We start from the raw sequence: 24441 nt of genomic DNA, 5'->3' as shown, positions 1-24441 counted from the left end.
GACTTTTTCGTTTAGATGTATCGTAATAATACTTAATAAAATATTTAAGCTTAAGCTTATATAAAATATTCCTATATACTAACATTTAAAGTATCTAGCCCAGTATTGAACATAGCATTGACACTTTGTGCCTCCTTATAGACTGAGTGGTTTGCATTTTCAAGATTTCAGGGTACTAGGGTTATATAAGGTTTTCATGACTGAGCCATCTTGAGTATCTCTGTCTTTGACTTCATCAATAATACTGAGTTAATCAAATAAAGGATGCAATCAATGCACACAGAGTATCTATAAAATGGATAGAAGGTGAAATATAATTGATAATAATAATTAAGATTTTAGAAAATTTCAAGAACAGCTTATATATGCATTTATATGTGTCCGTACATGCACATATATTAAATTACTACTATAATGAATGTTACTTCTCTTTACTTTTTAGGACACAAGTATAACAACATGCCATATAAAAGCACAGAGCATTCAAAATATGTCATATATGCCACTAAAATCTGACAAGAATTGATATGCAAGTTTGAAGTGATACATGTTATAGTCTGAATATTTGTGTCTCCTCAAAATTCATGTTGAAACCCTAACAACTAAAGTGAGCATATTAGAAGATGGAGCCTTTGGCGGGTAATTAGGTCATGAGGGTGTTGCAGGATTTGTGCCATAATGAAAGAGGCCAATAATTGTATTAATTTTTAGAAATTTTACTTAGCTAGCCCTAATAGGAAGTGATTATTTTACTAAACATTATAATTACAACACAAAATATATGTTATTTATCCCCAACTGTATTTTTATTAAGAAATGTTGGAAATCTATTCAATTTGAATTGTTAAGCTTTTCAAATTAACTTAGTATCTGGAAGACAAATGGGTCAGTCTGAAACAGTAATTTATAACATATTTTCTCAAACTCTTAAGGTAGCACAGACCCAACTATAATAATTTAATAATTATTAACATAGCATAACAAAATAAATATCACAATAATAATAATTGATCTAAGAGACTGGTGAGAAACATAGCTGACAAAACATTTTTTATGTTGAGATCTCCTTATGAGTAAAATGATATATTACACAAGCACTAATCTTGTCAGATGCTCTAAATCAGCTCTGGAAGTAATTCTAAAAATTGATGTAGTTGAAACTTAAGATGTTGTTTCATGTAACTTAATAGTACTTTAAAATTTATTTTGTATTAGACTTGTTTAACAATTATTTTAAAAAATTGTCATATGAAATTTCATATGAGTTAGAAAAGGTATAATACACCCTAATAAAGCATGCTACTTCTCATTTAAAATAAATTTCATTATGATTTGCAAGTGCTAAGTCAACATATTTTGCTGCTTCAAAATGTGTAATCAATTCCTCCATTTATTGTGTAGAATGATGTTGTAGTGATTGTAATTGGACCTCGTAATGCAATTGAAGGTCTTATAATTGTGGTTTAAAACATAAAACATACACTTTGACCAAATATATTAGTGAAGTAATTGGACATGTGAAATTATTTCTCCATCATATTTTGGGCTAAAATTTATAAAGACAGATAACCAACTTGCATATTAATTGGAGATGTGAGTGACAGGCTAACAAAGATATTAACTTTTATTGGTCACATACTACAGTCAGTTTTTGAAAAGGCTTAACTTTAGTTTGCTTTTATTAAACAGGTGAAATACATTCTGAATTGCTTGTCACAAAATTTACTGCTTCCTTTTCTAAAATGATTTCCTTTTTCTCTGAATGTTTTCTTATCCTCCGTATTATTCTCTCTTTATTCTTACTTTGGAAGAGAATGCATTAGTCTTTATTTATCTCTAGGCTTATGTGAGTTTGTAGAATCCCAAACACAATGCTGGTTAACATAGACCATGTCTCCCTTACAGTATTAGGGGTCTGTAACAGAAATCCAGAAAGCTCAGACTTCAACTTCCTCATACTAGGAAGAAAAGAGGTGTTATAGATCTATAGCTACCATTACAATTTTAAAAGTGTATGTTAAGAAAGACTTCAAATTATGTTTAGTTAACTATGATAATGAATTTAGAACTTAATATTTGAAGACAATAAAACATTTTTGTCTCCATAAATTTAAACATTCCACATACATCCTAGATATCATTTTTTTTTGTAAGAAAAGTTGCTTCCATTATTAATCCTCTCATTCTTGGAGTCTTCAAATTCTCTCAACCAAGTCCTTTTCCTCTGCCTTTATGCATATCATAAAGATGCCTTTGCTCAACCTCTAAGTTGTACTTCTGAATTTTCTTCCCCCTCTAAGCTTAAATTCCTTATTATTCTCCTTGTTTTGCTACTACTGAATTACATGGTTCATTCCTTCCAACCAGCACTCATTCTTAACATTTTCCAGTCGGTACTGTCAAAACCCTACTATCCTGAGCTTCTTTCTCTAATTCTTTCTGCATTGCTTAGAGACCTCCTAATCTTTTCTACTGTGGTCTGAAACCCTATTGCTCTTACTTAAATACAATATATCCCTCAGCTTCATCAGAGAACGTTCATTTCCCTTCCTATCATGAATGGAATGTTGACCCTTCAAGAATACTATCTCCCCTGAGGGAAACATTCTGAAGGGAAGCCGCTCAAAATCCTTTAACTTACATATATGCTATAGAATCCCAGAAATGCATCAGCATTCTTGGTATAAATTGCTGCTGCCACATGTTTACTTTTCTAATCTATGTGAAGTCTATGCCTTTCATGTTCATACCATTATTCTTCCTTGTTGCTACCATCTATATTCTAGGCAATTTCCTTCACATATCTATCAAGCTGAGGCCCTCAATAATTTCAATGTCTGTATAAAAATGCTAGCATCAAAATTTGTTGCTTTATTTGCATTCCCAAACTGTAATCCATGCTCCATCTTGGAAACTCACTCCTCGAAACAAACATTGTATCTTCACATTATTTCGAATTGTCCAACATCTGAAAATTCTAAAGATAATTAAATTGTCTCTCATAATAACCTGCTCAGTTTGCTTCTATTGCCTTAGATATCACCACAAATTTCAGTTCTATCATTGAGACGTTCTCTCCCAATTCATGAAAAATTCTGCATGATTTCACGTGAAAACATGATTTAACACAACTAACATCCTTCCCAATCCATTTGAACATTACCTCAACTACTTCCCTTGCCAACCACCCTTGACATCCCTATTCTTCTCTTCTTTCTATATAACCGCGCACAAAGTTCCAACTGTGATCTAAATTATTAATTACTACATCCTAAGTGTGCTAATGAGCCAATCATTACAAAATCTTACAGAACCAATGCCATCACAAATTTAGGGTCTCCACTCAGCTAAACTATAACCATTCTTCAGGATATCCTTGGGGACCTTCCTGTCTTATTTCCCATGGTATTCTTAACTTTAAAATTGCCCCAAGCCATCAAGAAGCCTAGTTTATATTAACTACCTTCATTTTTTTCTTTTCCATCTCCTTTCCCTTCTCTTCCATTTGGTTTCTACCTACAACTTTACTGAATCAATAAGGCAAAGATCATTATTGTCTAGTTCTACCATTTAACAACATATTTGTCTTCTCTGGAATTTGTCTCTGCTGATTATACCCCTTTCTTAAGATTCACTTCTATCATAGATTTTTTAAAAATTCTCTTCTTTCATGAATATCCTGTCTTTAATCATTTTCAACATAGTTTTCTGGCTTTTGTTCTTTCATCCATTCCTTAAATGTAAATAAGTGCTGGTGATCCCCAAATTTTGATTCTTGTCTCTCTTCTTACTCTTCGTATGCTACTGACAATTCCATTAATTCCAGTGGCATCACTTGAATGCTGATATGCTACCCTAGTCTATGTCTTTAGCCCAGACTTCTCTCCTGAATTCCAGACCACCAATCACCTCTATAAGATATTTATACTTGAATATTTAAAATGAGGCTTAAATTTTACCTATCCTAAAAGTGAACTCTATCTTTCCCCTGAAACTTGTATAACATATATTCCCTATCCTGATAAAAGATACCATCAAACATTTCAGTCACCTGAAATCATCTTATTCCTCCTCTTTCTGCATCAACTATATCCAGTCTGATCAGTGACCAGGACTTGTAGGTTCTACATCTTTATATAACTTTTCATGTATTGATTGCCTCTACTGTTACCTTAATTCAGACCATTATCATTTCTTAACTGATTCATTACACTATTCCCATATATGATCTTTCTGCTTATATTGCTCCAGTCCATCTTTTACATAACTGCCAAAGTAATCTTTCTAGAAACAAATATCTGACCTATTATTCTGTTGCTTTATATGTGTCAGTAACCTACATAATCTTTATAAATCTGGTCTCTGCCTACTTTTGCCAAACTTGTGTGAAGCTATTGGCCATAGTGTTTCCTCTGCCTGAAATGCTCTCTACAAAAGAGGCTAACAGTGTTCTAGCATTTAATATTCAACTAAATTCCTCTACGAAGTCTTTTTTGAACTAATATCCACCCTCCTCAGGGGAAATGAATCATACCATCTTTTCTGATTCCATTATATTTTATATATGTGTGTATATACATGTACATACATATTTTATATACACATAAAATATATATACACTCACACTAGGAAATACCTGCAAGGATAGGGAGCTATTGTGTGTCTCCTGTTACTTCCAGCACCTAGAAAAGTACCACATGTGTTCAAGTTTCAGCTCAAATGTTATCTCTTCCAAGACACTTTTTCTGACTGTCTAGTTGAAATAAACTTCATTTCAGTTTATATCTCTGTAGAATATATTGTCAGAATAAGCTGCCTTGACACATAAACAGAGCATATTATCCACATCTCTTAACTCTTCAGTGATATTGATAGCTTTTTTAGGGTATTAGGTCTTTGGTATTCTCCGCAGTGTAGAACACTGATGAACTCATGTTAGAAATCAAATACTTTTGGAATTATTTTAAAAAGCAAGGAACTAGTTCTAAGTCTAAAATGCTTGAAACCAAACATATGTGTGTGTGTGTGTGTGTACCTAAATATACATACGCATACACACACATCCTATTTGCCTTTAGTTATTCAGTTTATGGAAAAATTAATCTATACATATTACATAAAAATTAATTATTTTGCTTTTACCCATCTAATTGGAGCAGTTGCTGTTGATAGTTGAATATACAAATACCTAAATTAAATGCTCACAAGATTTAATATTTTGTTATATTACAAAGAATGAAAAACTATGAAATGAGTAAAAAAATGATTAAACATTTCTAGGACAAGTTCAATAAATAAAATAATAACAAAAAAAGCAGAAGAGACAGACCTGCATATCTTCTCCTTGTAGAGTCCAGTTCTTCTGTGATCACACCGTGTAATGGACAGACATAGACAAAGGAGATGGGAGTGAGTGGATGTACTCAAAAGGTAAAAAGTGACACTGATGGAAAGGGCCTCAAATCATTTTGAGAAAGAATCCTGTGTACAGTTTTAGGGAAGATATAATCAAATGCATTCCACAAAAAATACATAAGAACTGATGGCAAGTTGATTTTGCTACTATAGGTTAGCAGATTCAGAAAAATAAAGTTAGTGGAGAAATAAAGAAGATCCAGAAGTTTACAATTATTTACGTACAGCAAATCCTGAACACCAATGCTAAAGAAAGATACCATTAGTAAAAACAGCGTTAGTTGCATGACCACATTGTTCAAGACATTACTGAGTCAATTTAAAGTCTGTTACAATGCTTTCGAACTTTTAATTATCTGAAGAAAAGATTTAATTGAGTCATCACCAAAAAGAGCAATGAAAATAGTTTCAACAGATTTCTATTCCTTTTATGTTTCCCCAGTAAACCAGCGTGCACACAGAAACAAAGAATGGTCATCAGGCCAATATTTAATTGAATTATTTCAATACAGCAAAATATCATAAAAATTTTATGAAGTAATAATTATAGTACAAGTCTTTATTAGAAGAGTAGCTGAAATATATGGCTTCATTTCAGCATTAAAAATCCAAACTAAACTTCCATGTAGACAAATTTTCTTTGATCATATTCCCTTTTAATGCCTATTCATTCAACAGATTCTTACAAATACCACTTTATAGATTATTAAAATTTATGCTAAAATGTATCCATCCAAATCCATCAACTATAACAGATACGACATGATATGTTTTGGAAAGACTTTTTTCCCTAGTGCTAGTGAAGAAGTTCAAATAACATTTTATACAGTGACTTGGAAACAGAAAAATGTGTTAAACTCAGCATTCGAAGAAAAAATTTCTTCCAAAGATATTAGTGAGTTAGTATGATTGACACAGATGAACAATATGCCACAAAACCAAAATCTATTTTAATTTACACACTTAGCTTTGAATCAGATACTACAAATTCTAAAATCAAACACCACATTTAAGTTCTGCAAGAGTTGCATCGTTATTTTTGAGTGACTTATATATCAAAGCATATTGCATCAAAATATATTTGCAATATCAACATATTAAAATTATAGCTCTTTAGAGAATGGTTTCCTATGACAAATTTGTCTCTTTATATGAATAGTGATAAAATGAAACCTTTCCATTAGACTAAGTCCGTTAGTGCTAAGATGACCAAAACAACTTTTCGTAGAAAAAACCCAGAAAACTTAGTATGAATTATAGAAAACTGGAAAAGAAATGACATTTTGAAATTTAATATCATTTTGATTATTATATGAACACATTTTTTCACCTGTTGAAAATAAGACATTAAATCTTATCACAATTAAATTACAAATCATACTGCTAACATGATTAACCCCTAGGAAAAAAATCTTCAGATTCTCCTGAAATGTACTAACACACATTAAAATGATACATGCTATATTTTTGTTTCCACCATCAATCCAACTGCTTCTCAAAGAAGAATAAGGTAGGATAATCACAGTTTATTAATACCCTAGGCAAATGCCGACTTTCGTATGTTGCATTGTGTTTTTATACACAAAATTTTCCTAGATACACATTTTCCATACTACTAAAAGTTTCCTCACAAGTTAAAATGAAATTGGTATGAAGTGGATGAAATAATGGCTTCCATATATTCCATCTCTAAGAAAAGATCTTATTGTTTGCAGAATGTGTAAAAACTACGTAAATAAATGAAGCTTCTTTCTTCACCTAGTATTTTCCTATATTTTGGATTACTTTATGTGTCATCAATGCAACGGTTTTCATATTATGTGGATCCAAACATGAAAAATTATTCTCAATTCACTCATGAATTAATTTTAGTGAATAACAGAGACACACATAGTTCCAGTGACTTACCCAATGATACAAAACAAGTTCAGTTGCAGAGCCAGAAATAGAACAGGGGTCTCCTGATTACCAGGTCAATTTTCTTTGGACTAGATATATGACCCAATAAAAACATGTAAAATACAAAATCAAACAAAGAAGAAAAAATAATTCTCTCATGGTGACGCCTGAACTGGACATTTTATTATACAGTATTTAACTAGAAACATTTTTTTTTCAAAGTGGCACATTCTACAACTGTCAAGTAATTCACCAATGCTTTCATTCTTGTAAGGAATATGGCAAAACTTATCTTAGAATCAATAATAAAAAACTTTTTTTGAGGAAGTACAAAATTTATATGATTAATAAGGGGATGAAAATGAAATATTTTGAAAATGATTTCACTACTAACAAAGTATCAATTAAGTCATTTGCCATAGTTTATCTGAATATGATCCATTAATAATTAGTCCATAACTAAGTTTACATAAAAATATAACTTTAGCAAATAAAAATTCATGTAATGCATAAAATCTCAATATATAACTATAGTTGTATCATATATATTTAAAACATTTTTGGCTTTTTGGATTTCCTGTGGTTATAGTTTTATTATGTACTATTGCATTTAAACAGCCTCATTTTAAAAGAGAAACTTATAGTCAACTACCTTACTTAAGCAGCCATGTCTTAGGCAAATGATAATATGCTATAAGTACTTATTTTGCATATAGTATTATAATGAATAGCTGACTTCAGTGAAACTTGGAAGAAGCTAAGAGTATCCCCTCTACTTCTCCCATATTTCTCATTACCATGTCACCGTCAAATATTCTACTTTTTAGTGCAGTTAATGAAGGGTTCTAATGAGAACTCTTTCTTTTTCATTTATCCAATAACCAGTTACCAGACTCTTCTATAACTAACAAACCCAACTTTTCATCTAATCAATAACCAGTTAAGACTGATTAAGGATAGTAAAAGTATTCCCTCTTTTAGGTGTCCAGTTACTATCACAATTATGGCTGGATCTTTGTTTTAGACAGAAAATATAAAGAATTTCTTTGTAAAAACAACAACAAGTGCAGTATTTTTTGTTCATTCCATCATACGAAATAAAATATTTTCACAAATTACAATGAAATAAAAGATACATGAAATATAATGAATAAACTCATAAGCACCATTTCATCACTTATGGTAAGTTATATTACAACAAATATTTTAAAATTTAAGATACCATCAAGTTGCAAACTATTTAATATAAAAAGCAAGATGGGTGTGATTTCATTATTGTGTATTATAGAGTGTGCTTACACAAACCTACATGGTATAGCCTACTACACACCCAGGCTATGATATAGTCCTGTTGCGCCTAGGCTACAAACCTGTACAGCATGTTATTCTATTCAATACTATAGGCAACTGTGACACAATTGTATTTTGTATATCCAAACATAGAAAAGATGCAGTAAAAATACAGTATTATAATCTTATGGGACCACTGTCATATATGCATCCATCCTTGACTGAACCGTCATTATGTGATGCATGACTGTATGTCTACATACATAGATATTAATGCATGTATAAAATCACTTTCATCAAGCATATTTGGTAATATAGTAAGCTCATGAGAATATGATGTGAGCTTTTATGTAAAATTTTGTGCAAACTAAGAATTCTTCCCTTGCCAATGTAAAATGTTTTTACTATTGTTATGTTTCAACTGAACACATATCTCAAGTTCAAACAGAAATGATCATCTGTAATCAACTTAAAAAAGACAAATACTTGGGGCCTCATTATCTACAAACCCAGTTTTCACCAAGGGTGTTTGATATCTATCTGAAATTCTGCTGATTGGCTTATGTTCTCACTTACCACCATTTACAACAGGCATACACTTGGTACTGTTACCAGATTTAATTGTAGTTGAATAATATGTGTCTATGTCTCATAGAAACAAGCATTATGTTAACAACATTCCTGACATAATGAAACAGAAGCATGAAGATTCTAAGTGTATATTAGAATTTGAACATAATTAGAAGCTAATCATAGTGTAAGGGCTCATTAAAGGTCACAGAGTCTTAGAATGTTTCCTTCGGGGAAGGAGAGATACCTTTCAAAAAATAAGCCTAACTAAGAACCTAGTAGGAGGACCTCAGTGATACAAAGAACAGAATAGAAGTCGCCTATAAAAACTAAATGCTTACCAAGTTTACAGATGACAAACTAGAACATCTCCACAGTGACAAAAGCTTTTTGAAAAATTTCTCAATCCAAATGATGTGAACTAATCATTTCTAAACTGATTATTTCCAATAATTTTGTCTACAACCATAAAATTACTGAACATTTACAATAATTTCAACCTATTAAATGGCCATCTATTCAATTAGGTGCAGTATTTTCAAATACTTTGCTATTTTTAAAAATTCACTATACTTACATTAAAAGGTTATTTTTTATTTACTTTTTTTTTTTTTTTTAGAAGGAGTCTCACTCTGTTGCCCAGGCTGGACTGAAGTGGCATGATCTTGGCTCACTGCAACCTCCGCCTCCCGGGTTCCGGCAATTCTCCTGCCTCAGCCTCCTGAGTAGCTGGGATTACAGGTGCACACCACCACACCCAGCTAATTTTTGTATTTTTAGTAGAGACAGGGTTTCACCATGTTGGTCAGTCTAGTCTCGAACTCCTGACCTTATGATCCGCCCACCTCGGCCTCCTAAAGTGCTGGGATTACAGGCATGAGCCCTTGCGCCCAGCCTAAAAAGGTTATTTTTTAAATGCCTTCCTATTTTGGGCAGTGCTGTTTTTCTCTGATTTTATCTTTGAAATCCAACATATAATACATTTTTAAATGCAGAGAAAAAGAGAGTATGTACTGAGAGAGTTTAAAATAATTTATTTCCAGACCAGGTGCTGTGACTCATGCCTGTAATCCCAGCACTTTGGGAGGCCGAGGCAGGTGGATTATGAGGTCAGGAGATAGAGACCATCCTGGATAACATGGTGAAACCCTGTCTCTACTAAAAATACAAAAAAATTAGCCAGGCATGGTGGCGGGCACCTGTCGTCCCAGCTACATGGGAGGCTGAGGCAGGAGAATGGCGTGAACCCAGGAGGCGGAGCTTGCAGTGAGCTGAGATTGCACCACCGCACTCCAGCCTGGGCGACAGAGCGAGACCCCATCTCAAAAAAATAATAAATAAATAAAATAAAATAAATTTTATTTCCAAACTATAGCATGCTGTTTATCATAAGAAGGATGGTTACTGAAAAATAGGCTTGGCATTACAAACTTATCTGTATATGCAGAGAAAACTGAACAAATTTTAAATGAGCAACTAACTTCATAAATCATGAACTTTCACTTCATGGTTACTATGAAAGAATGTGTTATTTACTTCTTAAGATACTAGTAGTATTTAATTCCAAATTCTGTCACCTGATTTGTCATATAAAACATTTGTTTGTCTTACATAAATTTTTTCAATTAAGAATAAAATGTTTACTTTACAACAATTTAGAAATTATCAAGCTGCTGATAATGATCAAGAACAGAACCCTGATTCCTTTTCCCAGACTAGATGGCTTAAACTAGCATTTAATAAGAAGACTGATGTGGAATACTGCTTTAGACTAAAACAAATTTTTTCTACTTTCAAGAAATCTTAAACATTCAAGAATAAAAAGAAACAAAAGTACAAAATATCAAAATACTCAAGAAAAAATTTTACAGTATAAAATTCACTAACAAAATACTTAATTGAATATTTACTTTTCCTAAAGATACATTTTATAAAACATAATTCCAAAGGTAAAATTAAGTAAAAAAAAAACCCTACCTACACTATACTTATAAATTCCATAAAGAACATAATATGGAAATGTACATGTTAGAAAAAAATTAAAGGTTAATATATTAATTAAAGCAAATAATGCCAAATCTAGGAGTTTATGTACACATTAAAATATTATAGTAAGTTGTAAAACACAATTTGTTACTGTGAATATTTTCAATTTTCAAAAATACTGTTAAATCATACAGTACATCAGCAAAGGGTTTAGTTGCCTTCACTTTTACAAAAAAAAAAAAAAGAGTTATTTTCCATATAAGATACAAGTCTTAAAGAGCACGTTATGGTTTCAGTTACAATAACAATGGCTGTGTCAATTCAAGATTTTCCTAGATGTAGCATAACACACTTAGAAAATAAGAAATCAAAGCTCATAATCATTTTAAAGTTATATGTCCAAGTAAATAAATTCTGAACTATGTAAGTCCAAGATTAGTTTCTAAGACTAATTTTGGAGAATATGCAAAATTTTATCACTTCCAAAACATTCATTAAGGCTGAAGAACTTCTAATTTAAGGGAGCTTTCCCACTACTTTTTTGTGTGGTAATTAAAATATCAGACTAAAATATTTTATGTGTAAATGTGCTCTTTTCTCATAAACATTTCTAATTACTATAAGGAAAGATAAACTCACAAGTTAAAAATCATTAATATGATAAACATTACATTTCCCAGTGATCTTTATCTATACTGATGTCAATTAAGGTAAAAATACTGCAAGTAGGGCTGGGTGCCGTAGCTCATGCCTGTAATTCCAGCACTTTGGGAGGCCGAGGTGGGCGGATCACCTGAGGTCAGGAGTTTGAGACCATCCTGGCCAACATGGTGAAGCCCCGTCTCTACTAAAAATACAAAAATTACCCAGGTGTGGTGGTGGGTGCCTGTAATCCCAGCTACTTGGTAGGCTGAGGCAGGAGAATCGCTTGAACCAGGAGGCGGAGGCTGCAGTGAGCCGAGATCGCATCATTGCACTCCAGCGTGGGCAACAAGAGTAAAACTCTGTTTCAAAAAAAAAAAAAAAAGAAGATACTGCAAGTAAATCACTTCTTTTGCTGATAATCCTCTCAAGACATCCCAGTTCAGAAATATCAAGATCATTCTTTAAAAAAAGCAATTACTAGTCATAGTACTCAAAATTCATCCAAATACTTGTTAACTCGTTTTCTAGTCCATGTCATGCCATTTAGCTCCTTGGTTCTATAGTCTCACATTTAAAATAAAAATTTCAAGTGTTATTTTTATTGCTAGTAAACATCCCAGAAATGGCAAATTCCCAGGTATTATAAATTGTTCTGGCATAGATTTTCATAAAACACCAATTGAAAAAGAAAACAATATATGCTATTGATGCACAGCCAACTTTCCATCTCAAGTTTGGGCTCATTCCCATACAATTTTTCTGATGCCGCAAGTTTGCCACATTAACCCTTTGATGAGGAATCTTTGACAATTTATTGAAGTGGGTTTCTTAGATTTCAGCACATAAAAATTATATATTAAGCACTTTATAATCAATAGATTATTAATATCATAAATGCACTTAAACATAAAATAACTCCAAACATGTCTTCTGTAAAGCATAGGCATATATAAACATGTTGTTGAAATATAATCTGCTATACCTGCATCCTACTACTTTCCTCCCATTTTATCACTCCAAAGTTTTGATAATTAAAAATATTCTTTAAATATTCCAATTTCCTTTTAGAAACAAACAGGTAAGAATATTTATGAAGCACTAAAATTTAACATTGTTTTTACTGCCTTAGAATATTGCATACTTACTCACGACATTTAGGGTTTCAATTTCCAGGACCCATTTTCCTAGTATACAGGAAAATAAATAATCGCCAAAACAAAAAAACACTATAATCATTTTCAACTATGACATTAAGACACTATAGTTAAATTCAACTAAGTAAAATATTTAAAATAGATCTTTAAAATGTTGTGTTTCTGAGATGTCAAAATATTTTTTAAACATTGCATTGTTTTGTGTTTTAATATACAATGTAACTTATTTACATAGATACATATGGCCACAACCATATTCATGTATTGGACATGATGAGAAAGTGGACAACAAATAAATAATAGTTTATGATCAAGGATAACCTGTATCACACAATGTAGCAAGGGGAGAGGTTTACAGTAATAATTGTTGATACATAAATCATAACATAAAACATTAATTTTATATATATCTTGTTCACTTAAAAATATCCTTAAATATATTAAGCTAATCATTATTTTCCCAATAAACTGATATTAACTGAAGATTTGAAAAAATATATATTTTCTTACAACTTTATGAATAAATTTAAATTCCCAATGTGAATTCCAGTTTATTTTATTACATTTTCAGTATGTACTGTTTTACTAAAAAATAATTCACAGAGTAAGTTATTAGCACTATGCCATCTTTCTTTGCTCTTCAGACTTATGTTACATAATACATTTTCTCAAAGCATCCTATTCTCCTTAATAGCACTTACTACAATTGTAATAGCTTAATCATTATTATAATTATTTTTAAATTATGTATTTTCGCAGACATAATATGCTGTATGAGGGTAAATGCTATATCTGTCTTGTCTACACTAATAGGTCAGTGCCAAGTATAATGTTTGGAATAGAGCAGGATGGCAACAAATACTTGTTAAAGACTAGTTTAACTTTTACATTGACATCTTTTAAAATATGGGTCTTAGAGCTGTAACATGAAGTAATGAGTCAGCACATAAAAATACTTTAACGCTATTACTACAGACATAACTATTTTTAATTATAATATCATTAGTAAAACTCCATTTGAAGTTTCAAATTTTCAATGAAAATTTCAATGTATTCTCATCCAATTACTAATTAAAAGTAGTACTGGTTTTTTAGTTAATCAATTATCTCTGCACTTTGCCTTTTTTCATTTTATTCTTGGTTCAAGTTTTGTCTTCTACTTAACCCATTTATGCCTAGTGTTCCATAATTGGAATGCTAAGCTTGTGGGAGTTATTTATATCCTGCTGCTTAAGGCCATTGCCAAGGTCTGATTTTTCACACACAAAAGTGTGCAACCTCCAGCATAAATGGGTTAATCATATCTCTCCACAAAAAAATAAGAAAGGGAGAGGAAAACAAAAACATTTTGTTTCAACTCACTGGTAGAATTAATAGTTTGAAGAGACTCCTTATTGAATTCACATACTACGCTAACCCTCTTCCTTGCGGTTGGTGATATTTTTTATCTCCAGAGATTGTAAATAAATAATTAACCAATATATGGTATAAATATCTCAATAGCATTTGCAATTAAATAATAGAAATATCCTACAAAGACAAACTTTAGATAGTATATTGAGCTTTTATTGTACTTTTTAGGGAAGCAAGTACCTCTGCATTAAAGTACTTCAATTTTAGTCAACATAATCAAATGTGTAAAGTGGATGACCATCTGTATTTAAATTAGTCATTTTTTCCCTAAAGGACTAATCTTCATAATAATAAAATAATTATATTTTTTCCCAAAATATGTGTAATTAGTTTTCTAAGCAAATCTTGAAATAAAGTATTTACCACTCTAATCTAAATGGAATCTACACACTATCAAGTTCACACCAAAATGGGAAAATGAGGTACAACAAGCACACACGCATTTTAAAAAGCATGAAATGCAATGCTTGTAGTCTCATGCTTTCATATGGTTTCCAAACCCTGACAAACCTGTCTCAGATTGGTGTTTCTTTTTCGGCAATGGTTTGTCATCACTTATTGTACCATTCACCTTTTTCTGCTGGTCTTCCCATGTAACTTCTAGTATAAATCAAAAATAATAATCAGAGCTTATCAGAAACATTAGATAATATGCATAACAAGTATCTAAATATACTTCAGGGATCTATGGGATTTTGGGGGATATTTTTCCTAAATTCTCACATAAACTATGTAATATGCACTTAACATTTTAAATATACAAATGTGACATTAAAATTTTGCTTAATAGATTTCAAATGCCAAAGCACTAAAATTTACTTCCAGTATATCCCAAACTTTATTTTCAATAAAATGAATGCAGTCAAGGTATGAATAAACTAATAATTAAAATGGTTTGACAAAGGTGTTTTCTTAGTTTATATTAAATAATACATACTAGCTTATTTTAGAAATACGCATTTTACTAAACATTGTTTTATTGTGATGAAATGAAATGTTTATGTAGAATTACAATGTAGAAATTTTGAAACATCAAGAGAAAATACATAAATACATTTCAATACATGAGATAAAATGGCTATTTTATTACCATATTTAGTATCTTCATAAATGACAAATATTTATATGCTATGAGATATTATTTCAATAAAAATCTTGATAAAGGAAGACAAAGATATTTAGTAGTAACAGCTTGGTATCATTGAATATGAGTTACTTGGCTCATCTAAGATTATCTACAATTATTTCTCATGTGGTTAACAATCATTCATTTAATAAATATATACTCAGCACCTACTATAATCCAGGCATGTCTCGGTACAGGAATATAACAACAAACAAAACCGGCAAAACCCTATACATTCATAAAGTTTATATTTTAATGGGAGAGAGTGATTACAAACAAGATAAGTAAAATATACTATGACCTAAATATTGATAAATGCTAAAAAGACAAACCAAGTAGGTAAGAAGGAAATAAAATATCCAGAGGTAATGAAATTTTTGATAAGGCAGGAAGGGAAGTCTTCTCTAAGAAGGCAACTTTTGAGTACAGAACTTAAGATAGTAAGGGAGTTAGCCATATGGTTATTTAAAGAGAAGGTATTCCAGGCAGAGGAGCAGCAAGTGCAAATGTCCTGAGTTAGACGCATGTCTGATATGTTCCAGAAAAGCATGGAGGTCACTTTGGCTGGAGCATAACAAACAAAGAAAAAAGTAATAGATGGGTTAAAGTAGTAATGGAGATAGGAAGTGGGGGAGCACAGGTCATGTAGGGCCTTATAGGCCATGGAACAAAAGATTCACTGGCCACCATTTAATCTTATTCTCATAGTAGCATTCACAAATAATTATATATCTTATAACTTGCCTTTCTTTTTATTTATATGTTTCTAAAGCCATACTATGTCAATTAGTTATTAATTATGTATATTTTATGTTTATTTAAGAAACATTTTAGCCACACGATCTTGCTATGTTACTCAGGCTGGTCTTGAACTCCTGGTCTCAGGTTATCCTCCCGCTTCAGCTTCCTGAGTAGCTGGGATTATAGCACGAGCCACCTTGCCAGGCTCTATGTGTATTTTAATCCCTATAGAGATTCACCATGCCATACAGAATGCTCTGGTATCCTATCTACCTTTAGCCATAAATAGTGGAATACTAACATATTTTATAATATCAAGCTAAGTAAAACATAACTGGAAAGATGAAACCACTGCCAAAAAAGGAAAAATATGCTATACTGTAACATCAAATATAGGTGATTTTGGAGACACTACTGCTCCTGATCAGCATTAATCTGTGGTAATGCAAAAAACAACAGAGTAATTTCCCCATGTTGGGAAAAATAATCTCATTAATATCAAAGTATTTGTTGATTCTGAATGACCTACACTTTTTGTTATCTATGAATAATTAAGAAAGATTTTACAAGTGTTACAGAGTTGTTCCCAAAATCAGACGCTACATGGTTATCATTTTTAAAAGCTATTTCACCATTTGCCATTTCATAAATTTGTGATGTTCCAAAAAATAGAAGACATTCTACCTTCTGAAGCAAGATTGAGTACACAGAAGAAGAAATAGGCTGTTTTAAAAATAGTCAGCCTATCTGTAAATTGGCAGACAGCATTTTCTGAAAGGTGGAGGAAAAAATAAACCTTTGAAATTAGCAAATATTTGTTGAAAAGTATTATATGCTGGTAACAGAAAAGTTCCAATAACCATAAATTTATGAATATCAGCTTAAGACAATGAAAGAACTAGATCAAAGCTATCAATGATTGATAGAAAAGGTAATATATATGTCACCATATTGAGCCAGGAAAGCTGGCTGGTCGGAATATCTCTGCCATTAACTAGGCCTATAACTTTAGGCAAGTTTTGTCACAGGCATTTGAACCAGAGCAACTGCGTCTTGAATAGGGGCTGGGTAAAATAAGGCTGAGATTTGCTGGGCTACATTCCCAGGATGTTAGGCATTCTAAGTCACAGGATAAGACAGGAGATCATGAAGACCTTGCTAATAAAACAGCATGCAGTAAAGAAGCCAGCCAAATCCCACCAAAACCAAGACGGCAACGAGAGTGACTTCTTTGTCCTTCATGGCTCCTATGCTAGTTAGAATGCATTAGCATGCTAAAAGGCACTTACTCCAGTGCCATTTCAGTTTACAAATGGCATGGCAATGTCAGGAAGTTACCTTATATGGTCTAAAAAGGGGAGAATCCCTCAGTTCTGGGAATAGTCCACCCCTTTCTTGGAAAATTCATGAATAATCCACCTCTTGTTTAGCATATAATCAAAAATAACCATAAAAATAGGCAACCAGCAGCAGGCCGCTCTGCCTATGTAGTAACCATTCCCTATTCCTTTACTTTCTTAACAGACTTGCTTTCACTTTGTGGACTTGCCTTGAATTCCTTCTTGTCTGAGATACGAGAATCCTCTCTTGGAGTCTGGATCAGGGCTCCCTTCTGGTAACATCTTGATAACCTCTCTGACATCTAGATTTGTTATATTTGATGTAATAAAGCTGGTCTTGAAAATTTATAAGGTTATTTCCACCTCTAAAATTAGTTACTCTTACATCTTATGATCTTAAGTTGATTCATCAAATGGGATTTTATAGAAGAGTGCCTATAACAGAGATGGTGAAATTGAGGCACTGAGAGTTTACAAGATTTTCCAGAAGTTCCAAATGTGGCTACTATTAAGCTTTATACTGAAACTCAAGCATCTATTTTTAAAACGTAATTAAAGTCATAAAAAGAACAGAATTAATTAAAATGGCATGTAATTAAAAGTTAATTTGTTTTTAAAATTCAATAAAATACAGAGGAACAAGCTTTAAGATTTGAAATTCTTAAATGATCATTATATGTATCCCATCTTTAACTTGTAGATCAAAGCTTGATTTAATAAATATTAGGTAATTTGAAGAGTGATTATATTCATGGAGACTTAACTATGAGGTGACTTTTTAGTAAGTAATATTTAAGAAACCCATATATGTCTGCAAAATAATTATATTCTAGCTAGTCTTCATCACAACATGTAGCCAATTCTATCTGAACACTGTAATTTAAAGAGCATACAGTTTGAGACCAGCCTGGACAACATAGGTTCTCTTTTTTTAGATTTTCTTTTTTTTTTTTTTAGAGATTCTACCTCTAAAAAAACTTTTAAAAATTAGCCGGGCATAGTGGCATGTGCTGTAGTTCAGCTACTTGGAAGGCTGAGGTGTGAGAATCAGTTGAGCCCAGGAGGCCAAGGCTGCAGTGAGCTACTATCGCACCATTGCACTCCAGCCTGAGTGACAGTGAGACCCTTTCTCTAAATAAAATAAAATAGCATAAATTCATTTATTAGTAAGATTTGTATAATATTATATGTTCCAATATGCTTTCACAGATGGCATCACATTTGACCCCACAAAACACAGATGGGACCTTCTCTTAGGTGGTTTACAGGTGAGAAAATAGAACTGACAGATAAGGATAAGCACCGAAAAATTATCTTAGTTTACAATTTCATACTCATTACATCACTTGATTTTCAAAGTAGCATATTGGGAATGAGAGAAATATGTTACAATTTCCTTTTCTCAGATGAACTAACTTGGGGCAAGGGTCTAGAGTCACACAGTTAGTACACTGTAAAGCAGGCCCTGAGGCAAAGTTTCAAGAACTATGCTCTTTCTCTTGTATCATATCACCTTCCTAAGATTAAGTTACTTTCAACAACAAAGAGAAGATGATTTAAGGATTGCATTTAGGAAGTCAACAATGATATGGCCTTGAAGAATGACTAAGTTTGTAGGAAGGTATGAGGCGAAAGGGAGTTCTTTCCTAAATTTGATTAGTCAGTTGGGACTTTGGAAGCATAGAAGAAATAAGATGAAAAAAGGGAAACAAAAGTAAATTAAAGGGGAAAGGTCTCCCAGAATGAAAGGAAAGGTTAGGAAAAGAAATTAGAAATATTCATTTACAAGTACTTCACTTAAACAACAGGTACACTTAAGCTTATGGATTATGAATGGGGAGAGGAAATCTTAAGTGCATTTCTTCCTCTTTATTCCAACCTCTGCTTTAGTTCAGGCCATCAGATACCGGATGACTGAATTGCCCTAAATGGTCCTATGCCTTCAGTTTCTTATCTTTCAAGTCCATCTTGCTTGCTGTCACCAAGTTACTTTCTTAATCCAGATGTGACCGAATGTCCATCCTGCTCAAAAACATACGATAAATCTCTTGGTATTTTAAAGTATCCTTGAATCTCTCATATTAATTTTGGACACATGGTCATTTATCTAAGTTGGGAGGGAATGATATACCTAGGAAATATCCACCAATTCCACCATAATATCCATTCCTAGCTAGATATTAATCAAATTTGGAAATTAAGATATGGGTGCTAACATTCTCCCTGCCCTAGAAGCATTCATGAGAATAGAGAGAGGCAACAAAACAAAGCCAAGATCCTCCATCACTGTTGTATCCTATCACCCTAAATGGTATCCAACACCCAGAATGCCTGCAGAAGCAATCATTAATTACAAAGACTGTCAAAATAACTATCACTTTTTGTTCCTTTGTAAACTTTTTAAATATGTTTGTTTGTTTTTATTTTTCTCTCTCTCCTCCCTCTTTCCTTTTCTTTCTTTCTTATTTATAAGGTTATCTGTATTTGAAACAATGTAGAAATTGTACACATTAAAGGAACAAAATATTTTTCTTCCATCTCATTGTGTATCTTCAGGGATCTGACTTTTTAATAGGTGATACGGTAGGGTTTAGTCTATATAATCCTGGCAAAGAATTAATCACTAACAGCCAATTAGGAAGGCTGTAGATGTTAACTTTCCAAAACCAAACAAAATTAACAAACAATAATAAAACATAAAAAATAAATTGGAAACAAAACTATTTGAGACTTTAGACTTTATCAGCCACATCTCCAAAAATTCTTACTTTTTGTTAAATCCTAACGGATTAAACAGTTCTCTGGCCTAGAGAAAAGTATCCTAAAATTTGCATATTGATTTTTACACATGCATTGAAATATGTAGAAATGTATTAGCACATTATGAAATAACTTATACTGCAATCCAATTCTATTCATTTCCACCCTGGTATTATTTCTTATGCAAGTCATTTGATTAAAAATAGCATCATGATTACTAATTTCCAAAAATCTACTAAACTATATACAGTCATACATTGCTTAACGACAGGGATATGTTCTGAGAAATGCATTGTTAGGTGATTTCGTCATTGTGCAAAGATTACAGAGTGTACTCACACAAACCTAGATGGGGTAGCCTATTATATACCTATGCTATTTGATACAGCTTATTGCTCCTAGGCTACAAACCTGTACAGCATGTTACCATACTAAATACTGCAGGCAATTACAACACAATGATAAGTATATATGTATTTAAACATATCTAAATATAGAAAAGGTACAGGAAAAACACAATATAATACTATGAGACTATTGTTGTATATGGAGTCTGTTATTGACCAAAACAGCATTATGTGGTACATTACTCTGTGTGTGTGTGTGTGTGTGTGTGTGTGTGTGTATGTATATATACGTTTAACAACTGCTTCAGGGTGATCATAGTCAAACTTAATTTGACTTTAAATATAAAACTAAAATTTTCAGATTTTGTGCTGAAAATACAAAATTATAGCAAGACATTACTAAGAAATTACAGTAATAATAACTAACATTTATATAGTAATTATTATGCGACAAGTATTGTTTCGCTTCATCTTCCCAACTTCAAACTTATTTGTTTGTATATTTGCTTTAGAGACAGAGTCACCCTCTGTCACCCAGGCTGGAGTGTGGTGGTGCAGTCACAGCTCACTGGAGCCTCAAACTCCTGGGCTCAGCGATCTTCCTGCCTCAAGCTCCCAAGTAGCTGGGACTAGAGGTGTGCACCACTATGCCTGGGTAATTTTTAAATGTTTTTGTTTTTGTAGAGGCAGGGTCTTATTAGGTTGTCCAGGCTGGTCTCAAACTCCTTTCCTCGAGCAAGCCTCCTAAAGCTTTGGGATTACAGCTGTGAGCCACTGCACCAGGCCTATTATGTGACAACTATTTGTTCTAAGCAATTTTAATATACCAAGTTATTTTAAAAAGTAAATTTATAGCATATCTACACAGCAAATAATACAATTTAGAATGGACAGATTTTGCCATTATAACCCTTCCAAACAACTAGCACTCTACCACATCTTTCAGCATCCTTTTTACTGCACTTGATTTTCTCCACCCACTTGCTTTCTATGAAGATTTGTATGTGATAATAGCTTGGGATAGTGCCCTCAGGAATATTTATATTTCAGTGTTCCAGAAAGGCTAAAAGCTTTGTATTATGAAAATAAGCCATTAGGTAATAGCGGAATATGAAATACTATGACAGGTAATGGGAGAAATACTTGGGACTGAAAACCTACCCAGAACCTCTCAAAACTTACCTTCTCCTTATAAAATTGACCCTGAATATGTACCACAATCTTAAGACACTTTATACAAGTTACACATTATAGAGTAATTTTACCAGCTATGTTTTATTTCTTTTCATTATATTATTTTTTCCCTTGGGAGCTCCCCAAAGGCAAGAAATATATCTTGTTCATCTTTGCATCCTCAATGGCTACCTAGTACAACACATTTAAAATAGCAGACATTGGTTGAACAACATCCTTAGCTAATGTCTAAAAACAACAACAACAACAACAACAACAACAAAACCAGCTGAAGTCCATGCAAAGAGAACACAATCTAGAACAGTGTCATAGAATGCTATGAAGAGGCATGGTATATCAACACATGAGATTAACAGTCTAGACTACAGATCTGCTGCTATGTGGATTTAAGAAAGGTAGTTATCCTCCAGAATTCTCCTCCTTTATCTATAAGGGAAAATAGTTTTAACAAAAGATTTATAATGTCCCTTCCAAATCTAAAAGTCTTTGATTCTAAATCAAGGAGCTAAGTCACAGAACACTGATAGATATCTTGGTAAACTACAAGCACATGGTTCAAGGCCACATGGCATTACACAGCCAAGTGGCAGACCTGGATCAGAAGAAGCCAAGTGAACAAGAAGTTTCCCACATATCCTTCATGTATTCTGTTTCTTCGACCTCTCCTCACAGCTCTAGATATTTTTCTTTTCTTCCCTTTACAGCCTTTCAAAGGTGTCTGAACTTGCTGTCTCCATTCCTCTCTTTCCTTGAATCCCCTCTAATCAGTCCTTTAGCCCTTATCACTCTACCGAAACTGCTCTTAATAAAGGTCAACATAGTGACTTCCTACTTGCTAAGTCTGGTGATCACTTCACATTCTTGATAATTCTCTCCTTCAAGTAATTTCTTAACTTGTTCCTCTTCTCCCACTTTCTCCATCTCTGGCTGCTTCATCTTCTCAACTTCAAAATATCAGAGTGGTCCAGTTTATACTTCTTGGACCTCTTCTTTACTACCTACATGTGTTCACTTGTCCTCTTGATAACCAGTCTTAACGGCGGTAAATACCTCTTTATAAGGATGAGTCCCAGATTTATAGCTACAGTCCACACCTCTAATATGAAATGTAGACCATATTTAATTTGGCATCTTCACTTGGATGTCTAACAGCATCTCTAACTTATCATATCCAAAACTGAGCACCTGATATTCCCACTCAATCTATTATTCTCAAGTATTTCCCTGTATTAGTTAATAGAAACTCCATTATTTTTCTATTCAGGCTAAAAACCTGGATGTCATTATTGAATCTTTCTTTCTCTTTTACCTTGTTGGGAAATTTTGTTGGCTCTATCTTCAATATCTATTCAGACTCCAACTACTTATACTGCTATCATGCTGGTCTAAGCCACTATCATCTCTTTCCTGGGTTAGTGCAAAACCTTCTAACAATGTTCCCTGTTTGCAATCTTAATTCTTCAGGGTATTCTCAGTGTAGCAATTGACATCATCTTACTAAAAAAAAAAAAAAAAAAAAAAAAAAAAAGTGGTATTGTGTCACTTTAATCCAAACTTTCCCATTTTATGTGATAAAAACCAAAATCCTAAATATGATCTTTAAGTTCATATATGAGTCACCCCTCTAGCCCCAACTATCCTTCTGACTTCACCTGCTACAACAATATACTTTAACATATCCACAAAATGTTTTAACCAATTAAAAAAAAATGTCCTCCCTTAAACTTACTCATGAATTTTATTGTGATATACAAAATAAACTGTAAATAAAAAGCCATTCTCTCAGAAGAAGATCGCAAAAGAACAAATTGAATAACTAAATCTTAATTACAGGTCAATAATCAAAATATTAAGCCAAGTAAAACCAAGTTAGCATGTGTGAAATATGTACAGAGTTCTCATCTTACAAATTTATTCATTAATTTCTAGGTTCAACTATATCATATGTTGGATTGATTTATACAGCAATAGCAATATTTTGCAGTGGAGAGGATTTCATATAAATGATAAAAAACAAATTTATAAGTGTGTGTATAAAAACAAATTTATAACTGAGGTTCCAATAATCATTGTCACTAGAAAACTTTACATGTGAAACTGCCTGTGCAAAATCAAGACATTAAGAGAAATCTGAGGCCGGGAGTGGTGGCTCACACCTGTACTCCCAGCACTTTGGGAGGCCGAGGTGAGGCGGGAGGATCACCTGAGGTCAGAAGTTTGAGACCAGCCTGGCCAAGGTGGTGAAACCCGTCTTTACTAGAAATACAAAACTTAGCTGGGTGTGGTGGTAGGCGCCTGTAATCCCAGCTACTCAGGAGGCTGAGGCAAGAGAATCCCTTGAACTGGGAGGCGGAGGTTGCAGTGAGCTGAGACTGTGTGCCACTGCACTCCAGCCTGGGCAAGAGAGCAAGATCCTGTCTTAAAAAAAAAAAAAAAAAGAGAGAAATCTGACACAGTTGACCCCATCTTGCTTCTAACCTCCAAGCTATCTTTAATCATTCCTGTGTGTGGGAGGAATTTAATTTATAGTTTAACTTTAAAGCAAGGATAAAAACAGCCCT

At 32.7% G+C, this 24441-nt stretch overlaps 1 protein-coding gene across 50 annotated transcripts in view; it reads right to left on the bottom strand.

Moving 5' to 3' along the window:
• RIMS2 (regulating synaptic membrane exocytosis 2) overlaps positions 1-24441 on the bottom strand; it is a 748462-nt gene that overhangs the window by 210711 nt on the left and 513310 nt on the right. For 26 of the 50 annotated variants that reach the window (XM_058443878.1, XM_058443866.1, XM_032760178.2 and 23 more), the window contains one exon: positions 5330-5362. The exons of 23 other annotated variants lie outside the window; for them this stretch is intronic. In XM_058443878.1, the coding sequence (XP_058299861.1) occupies positions 5330-5362 (33 nt within the window). The remainder of the gene's footprint in view (positions 1-5329; positions 5363-24441) is intronic. One more of the 50 variants, XM_058443850.1, reaches the window with a different exon arrangement.

This window comes from Hylobates moloch, unplaced genomic scaffold (assembly GCF_009828535.3).
Source record: "Hylobates moloch isolate HMO894 unplaced genomic scaffold, HMol_V3 SCAFFOLD_9, whole genome shotgun sequence".
Lineage (NCBI taxonomy): Eukaryota > Metazoa > Chordata > Mammalia > Primates > Hylobatidae > Hylobates > Hylobates moloch.
The sequence above is the reverse complement of the archived record's forward strand: the minus strand, read 5'-3'. Positions and strand labels throughout refer to the sequence as shown.